The sequence below is a fragment of the Cloeon dipterum genome, chromosome X, assembly GCF_949628265.1.
Source record: "Cloeon dipterum chromosome X, ieCloDipt1.1, whole genome shotgun sequence".
In the NCBI taxonomy this organism is placed as follows: domain Eukaryota; kingdom Metazoa; phylum Arthropoda; class Insecta; order Ephemeroptera; family Baetidae; genus Cloeon; species Cloeon dipterum.
This window is the reverse complement of record NC_088790.1, coordinates 23133976-23151532: the sequence shown is the minus strand read 5'-3', so window position 1 is coordinate 23151532 and position 17557 is coordinate 23133976. Positions and strand designations below refer to the sequence as shown.

Below are 17557 nucleotides of genomic sequence, written 5' to 3'. Positions count from 1 at the left end.
CACATCTGCAACCACCGCGAAGATTGCAACACCTCGAGGGTGCAATGATGGCATTCCTCCAAATCATCAAGCAAAGGAAATTTTCGCATTATATAATATATAATTTTTGTGTATATAAAACATAATGAATGTGTGTTGCGGATAAAATAAATTGTTTCTTTTGGTTTACTAAAACAAAAATATAGATCTTTAGTCAAGGGAAAAGAATTTCAAAAGAAACACGTAGAATAAAAACCTTATCGCGCACCTTATAGAAAAATATCGTAAGGGTCTGCTGCGGTGTTGTAAAAGCTCGTCAACTAAACATACCTGAGACTAAAACGCAATTAAAAAGGGAAAGGCAGTCAGAGTGAGAGCAGCAAAGTTCGACAGCTTCTTAAAAATCATCCCTGAGGTAAGGCACAGTTTAATTTTATTTGAGGCCCCATGTCTCTCTAAATTGAAATTTAGAGTGCGAATGCAGGCTTCTATATTAATCTAAACAAAATTTTATTTCATTTCTTGCTTGTTTGACTCCTCTGCAAATTTTTTTAAAAAACTTCTTGCAATTTTCAAAAGTGTTTATTTTAAATCAATTATTGAACAAGTATAATATCAATTCGAACTCATGATAATCACTTGTATTTATTACGTGTTTACTCATAAAAATTCTCTAAAGGAAGATTAATTCTTTTAAATACCTTTCCAGGTGTCTGATTAGCAACGTACGTAGACGGCTGTAACCACAATCACATCCTCAAAAATGAAATTCTTTTTGATTTTGGTAATTTGTTGCATAAAAGTTATTTCCAACCAAAAATAATTAAAATTTCAAGTTCATGGCCATCATCATGGTGGGCTGCGAGGAAAGCGCGACCGAGTTGGCTACGAACGACACCGACCCAGACTCAGACCCACAGGCGGTCCCTTCTGCAGCTGCACCAGTGGCTCAGGAAAAGTGCAGTCCGAGCGGCTTCAGGTGCCTGGGAAACATAATTTACTCGCAGTGCGGAAAGGGATTTGGAAAGAATGTGCTGTTCTGCCGAAAGGGAAGGATTTGCGACGACACTGGTCTTGAGGTTTGCATCCCAAAACCACCCCCCTGTGAAGAGGAAGGAGCCTTTATGATGCCTGGTGAGATAAAACAATTATTTTTCTTCCTAAAATACTTAAATTTATTGTAAGAGATGTTTAATTTTGAAATACTTACAAATTTATGATTTTTTGGTTGTTTAGAAAATATTTATCAATTTTAATCTTAATTAAATTCACCCAATATTTGGGTTCTCCATTTTGAAATATTTGTAAATGTATTAATTTTAGTTTATATATTTAAAAATCAATTCCATGACCAGGCAAACAAATAATTTGGTTGTCCACACGGCAGCAAAATATTTAAACGATTTGAATCCGTGAAGGAATTCGCATGGAAAAAAGACCGGAAAAATCTCTGCAAATTCGGAAAGCGAACAAAATTTTCAATATTGATAATCCCTTTTCCAATTTACCTAAAATGCCGTTTTACATTTTGAATCACCGCAAAATATATTTCGTGCAATGCCACAGAAAAACAAAACCGAAAATTCGGACGCGCGGCCTTATAAATAATAAGGCAATATAAAAAATATCTTTCATAAATGGCCACCGTAGGTCGTTTCAGGGGGATGGGAGAAATATAGTACCGGTGAACTTTAATTACAATTTCACCAGTGTGAACTTCCAGACCCCGTTCGCTCCAAATTTAGTTGCAAATAATTATATTCTTAAATTTAAGATTTTTTACAATGCTGGACAAAATTTAACAATTAATACTCCTTTTTAGAGATTTAATTTTCATGTAAAACATCTTCAAATTGACCAAATATTTGTAAACTCCTGAAAGATCTTGGTAATAAAATTAAAATAGGTTTGCGTATTTTAAAAATTTTAAATTTCACGGTTGATTAAATGAAAAAATATCATACATCTAAACAAAATAACAAATTTTAGGCTACTGCAATTTGTACTACATGTGTATCGTGACGGGCGACTCCCTGAAGCAATTTGTGGGCTCTTGCGAGCCAGGATTTGAGTTTAGTCTTACTACCGGAAAGTGTGTGTATCCCGCGGAGGCTGGCTGCTCTATTCAAAGGGAAATCACACCGCCTCCAGTCGTCACCAAGCCGCAATTGGAAATCACGCAGCCACCCACTGCGCAAAAGGAGGACATCTTCAAGTGCAGAAATCCAGGCGTGTTTGCCGACCCTGCGAGCTGCCGTCACTTCTTTGTTTGCTCCAAGGGGTGGATGCTGATTTTCGGCAACCAACTGTCGCCGACGAGGATGACTTGTCCTAACTGGTTGCCTTACTTTAACGCGGAGAAAGGAGTCTGCTGGATGTACAACACTTACTGCTCACAAATTTAAAACGCGACACTTACTCTTCACTTGTGGTTTAGGTTTTGATTGTAATGTTTAAATCAATATAAAAATTACTATCTGTATTAAAGTAAAGAAATTAATACCTACATAAAACTGTAGCTTCATTGAATACGATTTAATAAAAACAGGTTTGAATCTTTAATTTCAATGCACCAAAGTCTCATTAAAAATAAGTTTTTATTTTAAAAATTAATTCAGGTCATATTTTAAAGTTAAACATTCACTGTTCTCAAAAAAATTATGAATTATTTCGTTTATTAATTACAGCTTTGATAACAATCCACTATGAAACAGTGGAGGAAAATCATATAAATTAGAATAGTTAGGATTGCAGCGTTCAAGTACGTTTACGAGAACAGAATTTAAAGAAGATCAATCCTCAGGTGCATTTTGATACAGCAGCGTTATGAAGTTTGCGTCTGGCTTGACGCAGTGCCCACCTGCTTGGCCATTTGTGCGACCATTCCTTGCATCATCTCAGCAATAGCTGAAGGAACACAAATTAATTATCTGAATATTACTGAGAATGGTGGGCCTTACTTTCTCTAATTTTGTTCTTTTCAATTCCTATTGCTTGAATCTTTTCCATCTGCTCCGTGACGAATTTGACTTTCCGGTTAAAATAATCCGTAGCACCCGCAGCATCCTACAAATTGAAGTTATTTTAATGCTTCATGTTTCATAATATATATTTTAGGCACTAACTTTTTCAACATAGTATCCGGTGCCGATGTTTATAAGAATGCTGTCCGTGTCCTTGAGTTTACCAGCAACATACATCTGAAGAATTTTACTAAGGAAAATACGATTTCACAAGTTCAGGCCGTTTGTTGCACACGTTATTAAACTAAGTTTTCAATAGTTAAGTAGTTTAGATGCCAAGAAGTCCTCCATAAAAATGATTTAGAAAAAATTCAACACCTAAAAATTTCATCAACCTGTTTGACAATCATGTTTTTGTTGTTTCTTTTGAAAAAGGATACAGATCCCGTGAGGGGCACCAAAATGTCTTTTCCGTCGGAGCCAGGCTTGATCCTCTCCATGCAATCTGCAGATTGCTGGAACTTCTGCTGTGCCATCTTCAAGGTGTTCAGCGACTCTTGCATCAGGGACAGTTCCTGTCAAAACACGACACAAAGTAAAAACAAGCCAAATTAGGGAACGAGCGTGGTTGTGCGTTGTGGGGGTGCGGCTCATTTTCGGCTCCGCTTTCACAGCACATTAGACACGGAGTGCGGCTGTTCTAAGTTTTATTTCGTATCTTAGACTTTATTTTACCTGTTCTAATCCATTTTTGATGTTGTTCAACTGAGGAAGGCCCAAATGGGGCCCGATTTCGATCTCCTGCACGGCGGCGGACACATTTTTTGAGGCCATTTTTCTCCTTACAGTCTCACCAACTTAATAAAAGTTAAATCGCTAACACTGTTGTTGTGAAGGTAAGGAAGCTAGAACAGCTCCTGCTCACTCATATGGCGCGAAAATGCGCCAGCTAAGAAGTTCTGCAGCCACACACAGGTGGCAGGTCGATAGCTTTTTAAGCCAATCAGAGGCCGTCTCGGAGTTTGTTGCCTGTTACGCCCACGAAAAACTCTGCAATTACGCCCCTCTTCGCCTCCCTCTGCCCGTGGGCGTAACCGGCAACAAATTCCGAGACGGCCTCTGATTGGCTTAAAAAGCTATCGACCTGCCACCTGTGTGTGGCTGCAGAACTTCTTAGCTGGCGCATTTTCGCGCCATATGAGTGAGCAGGGGCTGAGCTAGAACAAGGAATGGGAGAAACTAAAACAGGAATTAAATTCAAACTCAATTGTCGCACAAAAATCCAATAAAATGAGGAAAATTTGCGTTATTTATCGTTTATTAACTGTTTTGGTTGAAGGGTAGTACCAAAGAATGTGGTACAAACTTTGAGTTTCTTACGCTCCTTGTTCTACCTCCCTTTTACATACTTGCAGCTTGCAGTCACAGTCACAATCACTTGCAGGGGTTTGCCAAGCGCATTATTTACGTTCATATCGTCAGTGTCAGTGTATCTGCGCGTCGCATCTTGTCAAATCAGGGTAATTTATAGCTGTCAATTTTTACTAGTAGATCAATTTTTAAAAAATTCAGGTATAATTGACTTCATCTTTATGTATTCCCAAATTTCAGGCACAAGAACCGCAAAAAACGTCAGATCCAAGACGTGATATAGTCCTGTGCTACTTTTGACGACAAAATTATTTTATTAAAATTTAATGCAGAATGGACTATATAAGCAACAAGTATGTATGATATGTATGATGTGTGTCTGTGTTGTTTGGAATGTCAAGAGAGTTTTGTTATTTTGTATCATTCTGTAAGCATGCGCCTAATCATACATATTATTTTAGCTGACATTCTTGACAGCTTGCAGTGAAATAATTTTGCTTTATATGAGATAACGTATTTTTAAAATTTAAAATATGATTCTAATTATAAATGTTATTTTAGGTCATAGATTAATGATTGACACAAATTTAAAATATGCGTCCCTTATTCCAGGTCAAGCGTTTTATTCATCTCAAACGTCGGAAAAGTCGACTCGATGGTAACCAAGCACAAAGCGCTAGTCAAATTCGCACACTCAAATGGCGAGGAGGAGATGGCCCTGCTGAAGACGGACAGGTTTGTCCACAGAGGCGCCATCATTTGGCAGGCAGGCGACGAGCAAGCCAACCTCTCCCTGTTTGTGGCCAAAGACACAAAGATCAGGTTTGTCGCGCACCCGCTGGACTCAAAGGACGGCGAAGGGGACGCGCAGTGGTTCATCCTCTTTGGCTGGGATGTGCAGGAGGAAGCCGAACTGGCCATCAAGTACATTCCTGGCTTGGCCAATAGGGACTGTGTTGTCAGTGAAATTGATACAACGGGAAAGAGGAAGGGGGTGCTGAATCACATAAGTGCTGAGGGGAAGAGCATCGACATTAATTTTCTGGTAATTAAAAATACACTCATTTGCATGCAAGACTCAAAAGTTTTCACTGTCCATCACATTGGCTTCGTGAAGCCTGTCGTGATGTGAAACATGCCCAGGTCTCAAAATATTTTGAATTGACATTTCAGCGATTTAAAGAGTATTGAAGAAATGGCCAATTTAATAATTGATTTAAAAATGCAGTGTTTGTTCCATTTAATATTTTCACAATTTTAAATTATTTCAATCAATCAATAAATTTGTATTATGTTTATTTAAAAATTTCGAACTGTGCTCAGTAAATTTTATAAAGCACATCAAGGAGCAATAATCTTACTTTAATTAAATATTATGAAATTAGAAGAATCTTTATTGTTCGTGGTATTCAAAATTATTTGTAGAAAAGGTGTCAGGTTTCCTGTTAATCAGTCCTGAAAATTTGGATCCATTATCTCAGACCTATTTTGTGAGCTCAAGCTAAATTAATTGTTTAATGATGAATATTTTGAGAAGGTGCTTGATAAATTAACAGTTAAGTTTTTAACAAATCTCCTTAAAATTGTTTAAAATCTAACTATACCGGTGAGGGCACGTTATTTAGCAGTTTTTTTAATGTCTAAGCCTCAAAAAGAAAAAAACGCCTCAGTAGTATGCTCAAATTCATTAAAAACTGTCACTAGGCCAGCAAAGTTTGGAGTTTTGGAAATCGTCTTCCTGCAAAGCATAGCTTGAAGCTGCAGATGGCGATTGATGACCAGTACTACTTCGATGCCATACCCCAGCTGTCCCTGGAAGACGAAGATGACATCATTTGGACGGCCACAAACGTTTGGCGTGGCCCTAAACACCAATCACAGACTGAAAATGATCGTAAGCCGATACCCTACTCACATAAGCTTGTGTGTAATTGGCTCACGTGTCAGATTCAAAGGCAGAGGACATCAGCAGCCTGATCTCACCGATCAAAAACATTGGCCTGAACAGTAGGGCCCTTTTTGTCAAAGGACAGGGTCAGGTGTTTAAAATCATCAACGATGAGTTTGGCCTGGCCCTGCTGCATATTGGACTTAATATTTTTGAGACTGTCTTGTTCCACCGTGCCTGGGTTTACGCCTACGGCACCTGTATGGTTTCTCAGAAACTTGGGGATTTCCTCCAAGATGGTAATTATTCTCCTACCTAATTTTTAGCGCTTATTTTGAATGGAATATTTTAACAGGAGATCCATTGAGGATCATGTGCACAGCTACCAACTATGGATCTGTAAAAAATTCGTATAAGTTCAAGTGGGTCGCGTGCAGCGTGCATCTTGCCCTTGACTCTCCTTAATAATAATAATAATAATTATGGAATATATATGGCAATGTGTAAAGAAGAATTGAAGATTATATTTAAAATCTAAGGTAATTCTTTCTATTCTGCATGGCTAGTTTTTCTTTCATTGCAACTAAAATAAAATGGAATATTTTTAGCACTTCCTTCTATTTTGAATTTTACCAAACATTTACTTGATATCTAATTTAAAAAAATATATTCAAGCCGATTCGAAATTTCTGACAAAGTTGAATTAAAATCGCATAGAGGCTAGGTTTCAACATTTTTCTAATAATAATTCACCAGCTCATTGGCTCGCATTGTAAAGGCATTCCAAGAAATTTCAAAAGGCAATGGAAGGTATTTAATCATTTCGGGAACCTATTACTGGCTGCCTTGTTTCAGAGATGGCAAAAGGTGGCTCGAAATGTGACTTAAAATGCTCAAATAGCCAGCGCCGACTCGCCACTTGCTGGTTATCGCACCTTTCCAGCGGTTTTATATAAATGACTTTGGTACGGGGAGGCGAAAATATGGCCAAATTGGGCCCATGCTCATCGGCAGCCCTTGGGCTCCGAGTTTTCAGCTTGGTGGTGTTATTGAGCAGAGGTTTCATAACAAATAATGTCGCATGATCCAAACACAAAACTCCTACCAATTCTGGGATAGTCTACACGCGCGACGCCAAGGTGAAGATAGTTGCATAACTTCATAACTTGATCGCGCGCAAAGTGTTTAAAAGCTTGACCGCATGCTAGTGGCACAACACACAGCCCATCCCCCGTCCGGCGTTTCACTCTCGCACCTAAAGAGTTTATCGCAGGACTGCAATTGCGGGACCATGGGGTAGCTACTGTCGCAAAATCTCTCGCGAATCGTCTTGTTTTCCAAATTGTTTTTTCTCCGTTGGAATTTGCTTTGAAAGGTAGGGCTTTAATTTTGTATCAACGAATCCTGTATTTTTTATTATTGAGTTGCTAAAAATTACAGGATTAGTTATTTATTTTTTACTGGTAGAAAATGAGAGACAATATAGGAAGCTACAGACGGATGTGGCTTTTTAACTTTTACTATAATAACTTGTCTGCAGATTTACAAAACGTTGTTTGCATGCAATTTGAAAACAAACTGTGCCAAAATATAAAGAACTGTCATGACGAAACTATTTTATATAGAGCAGACGAAAGCAACGCGCGCCAAGAGACCGCAATAGTATATATATTATTCGGTTATGTATATTCTATTGGAATCGAAAGTGCGTGCGCGTGTAAGACAAACTTATTTTAATTCATTCATGCTTTGCATCTGATTTAACGTGAACATTATGCAAGCGTGGCTGTGTGCGCCTAACGGTATTTAGGTGATTCTGCACTTTTTGCGCTCCGTTGAAAAGCCTTATAATATGAAGCTTGACTTGTGCATATCCAGTTCTCTGTGCGCAAAGATTTTTATTTGGGAGAGATAATCAAAGACAATAATGAAAAATACCGAATTTTTTTCATTTGTTTTTTACCACTATAATATCTCACTTGTAATTTTAATTTCGTATATATTACTATAATTTGCAATTTAAAAGACAAAATACCTTATTTTTTAAACCCACGGTCGTCTGGGAAAGGAAACATTATAATCAGCTAACAATCAGAGGATATTTAAAAGAACAAAATAGTCTAGCAATTCAAAACGGTGCCAGCTCTATGTTATCTATTTATTAACAAAAATAATCTGATCTTTGCGCGCCTTGTGGTTATCAAGCGATATAGACTAATACGATTTGGTCGGACGGTGCACTGCATTAATGTCCAAGATAAAAGCGTTCGCTCGAAATCACCTTGATTTTGATTTGTGCCACTGATTCTTATTGGACTCTGGGACAAAGTGGCCAACGTCAGCTTATCAAAAACACTTTGTCCGTATCGTCTCGATTAAATTGCACTCACTGACTTAATTGTGTGTCTCACGAAAATGAAGTCGACCTAGCTGCGTCGCTGCTCCAGCTCTTCGTTTATTTGGAGTGAGTGGACCGTAAAATTTTATTTTTAACTGTGTATTTGCCCATGAAAGTATAGCACGAGGTGGCAATAATTTTTCAGTTAAAAATTAAATGCAGCTTCCTCAGTGTGGAGCGAGCTTTTTTTCAGAAATGTTCCTATCAGCGTTGGCTGCTGGTTTAGCAGGGCATTTTGTGGAAATACGGGCAGATAAACGGCTTGATAGGAACCGAGGAAGCTGCAATTAATTTCATCTGAAAAATTATTTGTTATAAACTAATTCATTTTTACTCCCGTATACTTAAATATAATTCTGCTTAGTAGAATAACATTATGCTGCGGTGAAATTCGTGATTGGTTTGTTGCAAGTATTGTGCAAACGAGTTAAGCCGATAGAATTTTCCAGAGTTAAATGTTACACGAAAGGGATATAATATGTTACATCACGCTTTACGGCCAGCTTCAATTTCATCGTCGAATTCTTTTAATTTCACCATACAAGAGTGGAGAGTAAATTTCGAAAAAGTATGTACAAGCTCTTGATACTAAAAAATACCATCGTTTCATATTTCATAAAAATTCTTAAATAGATGAAGAATTAAGAAATTTTTTAGAATTTTCTGCCATGTGAGAAAGGGATGTGTGAAAACTGAATATTGTTAAAATGCGAGTGAGAGAAAAAAATGCTTCACTTGTTCGGTTTCAATATTTCCAATAAAATGTCGATATTATATAGTGAACTAATTTGCATTTATCTTAAGGAATTTATAGTGGCTCTCTGCACTTAACTATCTGACCTTGTGTGGAAATAATACATATCGGTTCTCATCTGCAATTTTCTGGTTTAATCTTATCAGATGTTTTAGCAGGACAGCAAGTCCATTAGGATCAATCTAAAATTCTCACTTGCTGACCGCCAATTCTCAGATTCAAGTTTCACAATTGGGAAATACTATGGAAGATTGACCAATGAAATTATTTAATGTCATGTGCGTTTAATCGAAGATAATTTATGCAGTACTCCATCTCAAATGACCGACTTTTAGCTAAACTTTTCTGGCACTCAAAATCTTGTAAACTTTTCTAGAAATTAACATTCACGGCTTAAATATTTCAAACCATCACCAATTATTACCTCCTGCGCGCCGCGTGCCTCTTCTTGATTTAATAGTACATGTATATGCATTGCTGACCTTGTGTTCCAGATTGGACAGGATAGTTATCTCTCGAATTCGAAACAATGGATCCAGGCACATCATTGAAAAACCCTCACCCAAGGGCGAAAGCAAATTTTCTTTCTGCTGTCACTTTTTGGTGAGTTTCATTGCTCAATATTTGTTATTAGCAATCACACATTATTTCATCTATCAGGTGGACTTATGGGATATTTGCGAAGGGCTACAAAACTGAAATGAAAATCGACGATCTTTACAGCACCCTTCCAGATCACAGGTCTGCCAGAGTGGGCAACAAATTGGAGAAGTATTTTTTTGAAATAAAAAACCCAATATATTGCAGCTTGATTTTTGAAAATTTGTAGGAACTGGGATGAAGAGATAAAAAATGCTCAGAGGAAAAATAAAACGCCGAGCTTCTTCAAAGCAGCATTTAGGACGTTTGGATACAAATACTGCGCTTACGGCTTGGTGCTATTTTTTCTTGAAATGGTCGTCAGGTAATTTTAATGAAGCAGCCATCAATGAGCCAAGTTGTTAATTTGAATATGTTAGAATCTCTCAACCCATCTTCCTTGGACGCCTTATTCGATATTTCGCTTCAAGCACGGATATAAGCGAAGACGAGGCGTATCTATATGCTGTTGGCCTAATTGCTACCTCGGGATTGATCGTCATGATTGTGCATCCGTACATGATGGCTGTCATCCACATTGGCATGCAGCTCAGGGTGGCCACTTGCTCACTCATTTACAGGAAGGTAATCGATTTTTCTGATAGCGGCTTTAAGTGTGCTCAGGAACGATATTTTGGGCTAACCAGGGCGCTTTCTGAGCACCCTGATGACTTTCAAAGGTTTGAGTTGCACATTTTCTGAAAGCTCTTGACCTGGCCGTTCTAACGGTGTACAAATCTTTGAAATCGAACTAATACAGGGCCTGACATGCGTCGTTAAACTGTAATTAATTGGGAATTAAATGGCATTGATCGCTTGAGACCTACCCTGACGCCAGGGCTCGATTTCTTACCTGTTAAATGATGGTACTTTATGACCTCACAATCAAAGGTGACCCAAAGCATATTTCATTTGCAAAAATCGACTGATTGTGCAATTTTTATGTTCTCAAAATTAATCTAAACTAATAAATATCCTTTTTGTAACTTTGACCCTGTATATCTCACAAACTAACTGGTGCACCACCCTGAAAATTTCTAGGTACGTTACATGTACACTTTTAAGGCAAAATTGTTTTACCCTTGGAAAAAACCGTTCTTGAGATATTCACAAATGAAATAGAATAATCAAATTTGAAATATTCCGAAAAATGTGGTTTAAACTTAAAAGTAAAGGGCATACTTTTTAGCTCAAAGTTGATGTCTAAGTATCATTGGAACTCGAGAACGCTTAATAGTTCTCTAGATTTCACCCCTATTTTCTGGAAAGTGCATCAAACCTTTTCTGGCAAACTCTCATGAAAATATCCTATAACTAAATATATTTCAGGCCCTTCGTCTCAGCCACGAGGCCATGGGGCATACCACTGCCGGCCAAATTGTCAATTTGCTCTCAAACGACGTGAACCGCTTCGACATTGCTCCCATGTTCCTGCACATGCTGTGGATAGGCCCTTTGCAAACCGCCCTTTGCGCATACCTCATGTACGTTCAAATGGACTGGCCTGTATTCGTCGGCATCGGCATCCTGCTTCTTACCATTCCTTTACAAGGTGAAAAATCAGTTTGTCCTTCTCGCTGAACTTTCTTGAGCAAACATTTCAGGGCTTCTCGGTAAAAAGACTTCCGACTTGCGCGGCAAGACTGCACGGCGCACCGACGAAAGAGTGCGTCTCATGAACGAGATCATTGCTGGAATTCAAGTGATCAAAATGTACACATGGGAAATTCCATTTGCCAAACTCGTCGCCCTCGCTCGAAGGTGTTGATTATAAGTTTTCCCATAGAATAGGTGTTAATCCTTTTACATTGCAGAATTGAAATCAGACACATCCAACACAATTCGTACATCAGAGGAATATTTTTGTCTCTCATCATGATTATAACACGACTCACTGTCTTTGTCACTCTTGTCATCACCGTCCTGATTGGAGACTACATCACAGCGGAAAAAGTAAGTTTGATCATCAGGGTTCGCAGTATTGTCCATCTGGCTTTTTTCCAGATGATCAAAAGACGTTTTATGTATTTTCAAGTCCATATCATACATGCGACCAAAAAATTGCAGGTCAATAGATTAAAAAAGGGAGAAAAATTTTCAAGTTGATCACGCAATGTTGATTTTAAAACAATTTTAGTATAAGAACAACTCCATATATGGCTTTGACAAATCAATTATGGTTAAATTTAAAAATGAAATTTAACCCCTTCCAAATATATCCAGTGCGTTTTTGTAATACTTCCACTTATTCATTAAATTTTTGGACACATGATGCTAAATTTAAATAGGAAATAGATTTTTGTTGAAGGAAATTTAAATAAAAATTGCCAATTAATTGTTAGATAGCGGTAATGCTACTTTTATACACATCTCAAAAACAGTTGGTTTTTACCCTGTTGGACATGATGGTTGGCGATTTTCCCAACAACTAATGATGATCACTGCTGTCCAGGTGTTTGTGATAACTGCCTATTACAACATCATCCGCCAGACAATGACCATGGGTTTCCCGCAAGGCGTCTCGCAGCTCGCCGAGTGCAGTGTCTCAATCGGTCGCCTGCAGGTTTGTTCTTAAAAGCAAAATAACCTTTTTTCTCTTATTGGAGATGTTTCACCAGACATTCTTTATGCTTGATGAGCTGAAGACTTCCGCAGTGGAGCCCGCTAAAGAAGACAATTCAGATTCTGAGGGGAAAAACAAGCCAACCGGTCCCATTGGAGTATTCTTGAAAAACGCAGTCGCCAAGTGGGAGGAAGAGCTGAATGAACCTACGTTGAACGACGTTTCTATCAACCTAACCCCTGGCAAACTTGTGGCTGTCATTGGCCAGGTTGGCTCTGGAAAGGTAAAAAGTCCCATTCAAGCGGTTAAATGCTTTTATAATTAACTGAATATGCTGCAGACCTCTTTATTCCACGCCATCTTGAGCGAGCTGCCCCTCAAGTCTGGCTCTTTGGAAATAAATGGTAAAATTTCTTATGCCGCTCAAGAGCCCTGGCTGTTCGCTGGATCAGTGAGGCAGAACATCCTCTTCGGACAGCATTTTGATGCAAACAGGTACAAAGACGTCGTCAAGGTGTGCGCCCTTGAAACGGACTTTGCCCAGTTCCCCTATGGCGACAGAACGATCGTTGGTGAGCGAGGAATTTCACTTAGCGGAGGGCAGAGGGCGAGAGTTGCACTTGCCAGGTGGGATTTATTTTATATATTCTGATTTGATTTATTGCTAGTAAAAATACTCTTCTCGGTTTAGAGCTGTCTACAAGAAAGCCGACATCTACCTGCTAGATGACCCATTGTCAGCTGTTGACACTCACGTGGGCCGCCACCTCTTTGACGACTGCTTGGCTGGATTCTTGAGGAAGAAGGCTGTGATGCTGGTCACCCACCAGCTGCAGTATTTAAATCAAGCGGACCACATCATTATATTAAAAAATGTATTTAAAATTAGGAACGACTAATGGGTCTCATATTTCATTGGTAATAATTATTGTTTTGAAGGGCAAAGTCCAGGCACAAGGAACGTTTCAACAGTTGCAAGAGAGTGGGCTGGACTTTGCCAAACTCTTGGCGGAAAATGAGGAGCCAGGCACAGAAAAGAAAGAGAGCGACGGAGATAACGAAAGTATTAGTTCTGGCGTTAGCAGCATCAGCAAATCTTCCAAGCTGTCCAGACAAACGTCTAAAATGGTTAATACAAACATTTCCTTTTTAAATGAGTACTACACTGAGCTATAATTTCAGAGTGAGACCTCATCCCAAGATTTGTTAAACAAAGACAGGTCTCCAGAAGAGGTCGCCGAAGTTAGGACCGAGGGAACGGTGTCTGGCGAGGTTTATGGCCAGTATTTGAGAGCAGGAGCCACCGGCTTTCAACTGTTTTTCATGGTATTCTTCTTCTTACTCGCCCAGGTTGCAGGAAGTTTGACTGACTACTGGACATCGTTTTGGTGAGAGTGGTCTGCATGTTTCTGACCGATTTTTACAATATCTCTTTCTGCAGGACAAATTGGGAGGAAGCACGAATTCCCGAAGTGATGCAAACCAATTGGACACGAAGCTACCTCTCCAATTTTGCCACTGATTTCTCTGCGATAACGTGGATGAGCACTGAGGTGGGAATTTACGTCTTCTCGGCTTTAATGCTTTGTGTGATCATCTTTTCCGTCTGGAGAATATACTTGTTCTATGGAGTCTGCATGAGATCTTCAGTTAATCTGCACGACAAGATGTTTGACTCTATAACCAGAGCAACAATGGAATTTTTCAACACCAATCCTTCAGGTTTTTATTTACAGATAAATCATCTAAAGGGTGGAGTAAAATACAATTTTTGGATCTTAGGTCGAATCTTGAATCGCTTCTCAAAGGACATGGGTGCCGTGGACGAATTACTGCCAATGGCCATGATTGATTGTTTGCAGGTTTGTCTATTTTTTTTTTTAAAGTCGGGAAATTTGAAAAATGAAGATGGGCAGTGTCTTCTGCCAAAAGGTCTCAGACAAACGCTTGGGTTAGAGACGTTTTTGCTGAGTTATAGCAAAATAAATACATAATACTTAACCCACCGTAAGTGAATCAGGGAAAACCCCTGCGTTTTTGCATGTTTATATTTCATATTTAAATGAGTGAATAATCAATGGAATTTTTTCACAGATAGCCCTGGCACTGATTGGCATCGTTACTGTGATCGCGGTGGTAAACGTGTGGCTGCTGATCCCAACGGCGGTGATCTCGGTCATCTTCTACTTCATCCGCGTGATCTACCTGAAGACGTCGCGGAGCGTGAAGCGGCTGGAAGGCGTGACCAGGTCGCCCGTGTTCTCACACTTGAACGCCTCGATCCATGGGCTGACGACGATCAGAGCGTTCAAGTCGCAGGACATTCTATTTGAGCAGTTTGACAACCACCAGGACGTGCACTCGTCCGCCTGGTACCTGTTCATCACGACGAGCCGTTCGTTCGGCTACACGCTCGACCTCATCTGCTTCTTGTACATCGCGGTGGTGACGCTCAGCTTCCTCTTCGTCGACTCGGACTACGAGGGCGGCAACGTCGGCCTGGCCATCACGCAGGCGCTCGGCCTGACCGGCATGTTCCAGTGGGGCATGCGCCAGTCGGCCGAGATGGAGAACCAGATGACCTCGGTCGAGAGGGTGATTGAGTTCACCAACCTGGACGCCGAGCCGCCGCTCGAAACCGAGCCGAGCAAGGACCCGGGCAAGGACTGGCCGCGTCAGGGCCGCGTCGTCTTCGACGAGCTGACCATGCGCTACAGCAAGAACGACCCGCCAGTGCTCAAGGGCATCTCCTTCAGCATCAACTCGGGCGAGAAGATCGGCGTGGTGGGCCGCACCGGCGCCGGGAAGTCGTCCCTCATTTCGGCCCTTTTCCGCCTCGCCGACACCTGCGGAGGACGCATCCTGATCGACGACATCGACACCGCCACGCTCGGCCTTCACCAGCTGCGAGCCAACATTTCCATCATCCCGCAGGAGCCGGTGCTCTTTTCCGGCACGATGAGGAAGAACCTCGACCCCTTTGACGAATTCCCCGACGAACTGCTGTGGTCCGCGTTGGAAGAGGTTGAATTGAAGGAGGCCGTCGCTGACCTGCCCGGAGGCCTGGCCGCCAAGATGTCGCAGGGCGGAAGCAACTTTAGCGTTGGTCAACGCCAATTGGTAAGAAAAGTGGTGAATTTCGAGAAAAATAAATTAATTATACAGAGTTTTGTACAACAATTAAGCACGGATCAGAACTCTTTAGGATTAGACTTTTTCGTCTACTGTTTGAGTTTTTGTTGGCTTTCATGCTGTAAATTTGGTTCACTAGGAGAAATATTCAAATGAACGATTTTAGAAAGATTTTTTTTGAATTTTGAAGAAAATAACCCGACAATTTAAAGACAGATTTTTGATAAATTTGGATTCGTGGAACCCAATTTGGAAATCATGGATAAACGTTAACTGCGAAACCTGTTTGCTCTTGAAGACGTGAACAGGTGATTTAATGTAGATCAAGAACAATTTTTGCCATTTGGATTTTCAATGCAAATTTAAAAGAAATGACATAAAATTGATGGGGAGATCAATGAAAATAATCAAACAGTGTGCAGTGTATACATTTTTGTCCCTTGGAAGCTAATATTTTAAGGCCACAATGTTTGCAAAATTAAAAATATTGATGTTTTTCAGTTTCAAAATGAAATTTCTCTTTAATAAATGCGGGCACCTCTCAGTAAAAGTCACACACATTGGCTTCAGACCTTTTTCAAACGAGTTTTCAAATTTCAGTCGATAAAAATGATTGGAAAGCACAAAAATATACAGAAACTGATTTGCCTCACCTATATATATTGGATTCCAAAGAATGGAAAAAATCTGAAATTGCTCCTCTTGGATAGATGAGACAGTGTCAAAACGTCTTAAATAACGACCCACCAATTCATGTGTCTCATTAAATAGTGTCTAAAAGCGAAAATATCAGCTACACTGAACACAACCTATTTTATTTTATCAAATTTCAAATATTGTTCTGTCTTTTTAAAATCTACAAAATCATCAAATTTAAATTTGTGCACCAATTTCTGTAATTTACACCAGGAAAGACTTCACGAATCAAATATTTTCGCCTAAAATTAAAAATTCAAACCATAATAGTTTCTTTGTAAGTGTAAACTACATGAGTCTCCCATTTTTAGGTTTGCTTGGCAAGGGCCATCGTGCGCAACAACAAAATTCTAGTTCTAGACGAAGCGACGGCCAACGTTGACCCAAAAACCGACGCGTTCATTCAAACGACCATCAGGAAGAAATTCGCCAACTGCACCGTGTTCACCATCGCGCATCGACTGCACACGATCATGGACTCTGACCGAGTGCTTGTGATGGACTTGGGTCGTGCGGCCGAACTGGCCGCACCCGCTGAGCTGCTCGCAAACTCCAAGTCGATTTTCGCGGGAATGGCCCAGCAAGTGGGCTTGAACCTGTCCAACTACCTGCAGAAAGACACTTACATCGATCATAACGCGTCAGAATCAACCGACTTTTAAATTGCCTGATCAAATATCAACACTTTGAAAAGTGTACAAAACGTTGTAGAGCTTTCTAAATATTTATTTTTAGCGGTTTAGTGCTGTAGAAAATCGAAGAGTTGCTGAACAAATATTCTGGTTTTATTTTGCTTATTTTTGTCGACAGATCGGAGCTATGCCGCTGGTCGTGTGTAATTTGTCTGTGATTGTAAATGCACTTGCTTGGGATGCCCAAGTGTGAATCGAACTGTATTTTGGTGCCGTTTGAAATAAAGTATTTTTAAAATTATCACATTTATCTTTATCCACGTTTTATTCTGCCAATCTGATAAGAAAACCCTGGCTACCGACCGAAGTTATATAGGAGTATTTTTAGGGATGAGACAAAATGTAAACTCATGAAATTAGACGAAAATGACAAAGATTTAGCTCTGCACGAAACCGTATATGAATGGAGTTTTGTGGGGATTTCCATGTTATTTTGGTTATTTTATTAAATGGGCAATTTTTGTCCAATCATAGTGAAATTT

General features: G+C 39.6%; 3 protein-coding genes across 3 annotated transcripts; 2 read left to right on the top strand and 1 right to left on the bottom strand.

Annotated features, from left to right (window-relative positions):
* The first annotated feature begins 626 nt into the window (after positions 1-626).
* Positions 627-2402, top strand: LOC135946437 (uncharacterized). The gene is made up of 3 exons (XM_065494650.1): positions 627-763; positions 816-1113; positions 1969-2402. Exons 1-3 carry the CDS (start codon positions 743-745, stop codon positions 2382-2384), a joined length of 735 nt encoding a protein of 244 aa, XP_065350722.1. The 5' UTR covers positions 627-742; the 3' UTR covers positions 2385-2402.
* A 223-nt stretch (positions 2403-2625) lies between these two features.
* Pfdn5 (prefoldin 5) lies at positions 2626-3808 on the bottom strand. Its single transcript, XM_065493186.1, has 5 exons — positions 3678-3808; positions 3383-3517; positions 3105-3179; positions 2940-3045; positions 2626-2886 (listed from the first exon to the last, which is right to left on the bottom strand). Exons 1-5 carry the CDS (start codon positions 3774-3776, stop codon positions 2804-2806), a joined length of 498 nt encoding a protein of 165 aa, XP_065349258.1. The 5' UTR covers positions 3777-3808; the 3' UTR covers positions 2626-2803.
* Positions 3809-6622: 2814 nt separating this feature from the next.
* Positions 6623-17325, top strand: LOC135945579 (probable multidrug resistance-associated protein lethal(2)03659). The gene is made up of 18 exons (XM_065493357.1): positions 6623-6740; positions 9848-9956; positions 10014-10124; positions 10183-10317; positions 10373-10577; positions 11322-11544; positions 11597-11753; positions 11807-11945; positions 12445-12555; positions 12611-12838; positions 12896-13182; positions 13247-13430; positions 13495-13683; positions 13738-13943; positions 13997-14277; positions 14338-14417; positions 14650-15675; positions 16695-17325. Exons 2-18 carry the CDS (start codon positions 9883-9885, stop codon positions 17043-17045), a joined length of 3987 nt encoding a protein of 1328 aa, XP_065349429.1. The 5' UTR covers positions 6623-6740; positions 9848-9882; the 3' UTR covers positions 17046-17325.
* Positions 17326-17557: the final 232 nt, after the last annotated feature.

What these genes read in the sequence shown, in the direction of transcription:
- LOC135946437 (XM_065494650.1), top strand. Translation starts at nt 743, where the DNA reads ATGAAATTCTTTTTGATTTTG. An exon ending in TGAAATTCTTTTTGATTTTG is followed by an intron (nt 764 to 815) that starts GTAATTTGTTGC and finishes TAAAATTTCAAG; the next exon opens with TTCATGGCCATCATCATGGT. An exon ending in AGGAGCCTTTATGATGCCTG is followed by an intron (nt 1,114 to 1,968) that starts GTGAGATAAAAC and finishes AACAAATTTTAG; the next exon opens with GCTACTGCAATTTGTACTAC.
- Pfdn5 (XM_065493186.1), bottom strand. Translation starts at nt 3,776, where the DNA reads ATGGCCTCAAAAAATGTGTCCGCCGCCGTGCAGGAGATCGAAATCGGG. An exon ending in TCAAAAATGGATTAGAACAG is followed by an intron (nt 3,518 to 3,677) that starts GTAAAATAAAGT and finishes GTGTTTTGACAG; the next exon opens with GAACTGTCCCTGATGCAAGA. An exon ending in AAAGAACAAAATTAGAGAAA is followed by an intron (nt 2,887 to 2,939) that starts GTAAGGCCCACC and finishes GTGTTCCTTCAG; the next exon opens with CTATTGCTGAGATGATGCAA.
- LOC135945579 (XM_065493357.1), top strand. Translation starts at nt 9,883, where the DNA reads ATGGATCCAGGCACATCATTGAAAAACCCTCACCCAAGGGCGAAAGCA. An exon ending in GTGGGCAACAAATTGGAGAA is followed by an intron (nt 10,125 to 10,182) that starts GTATTTTTTTGA and finishes GAAAATTTGTAG; the next exon opens with GAACTGGGATGAAGAGATAA. An exon ending in GCGTTGGTCAACGCCAATTG is followed by an intron (nt 15,676 to 16,694) that starts GTAAGAAAAGTG and finishes TCCCATTTTTAG; the next exon opens with GTTTGCTTGGCAAGGGCCAT.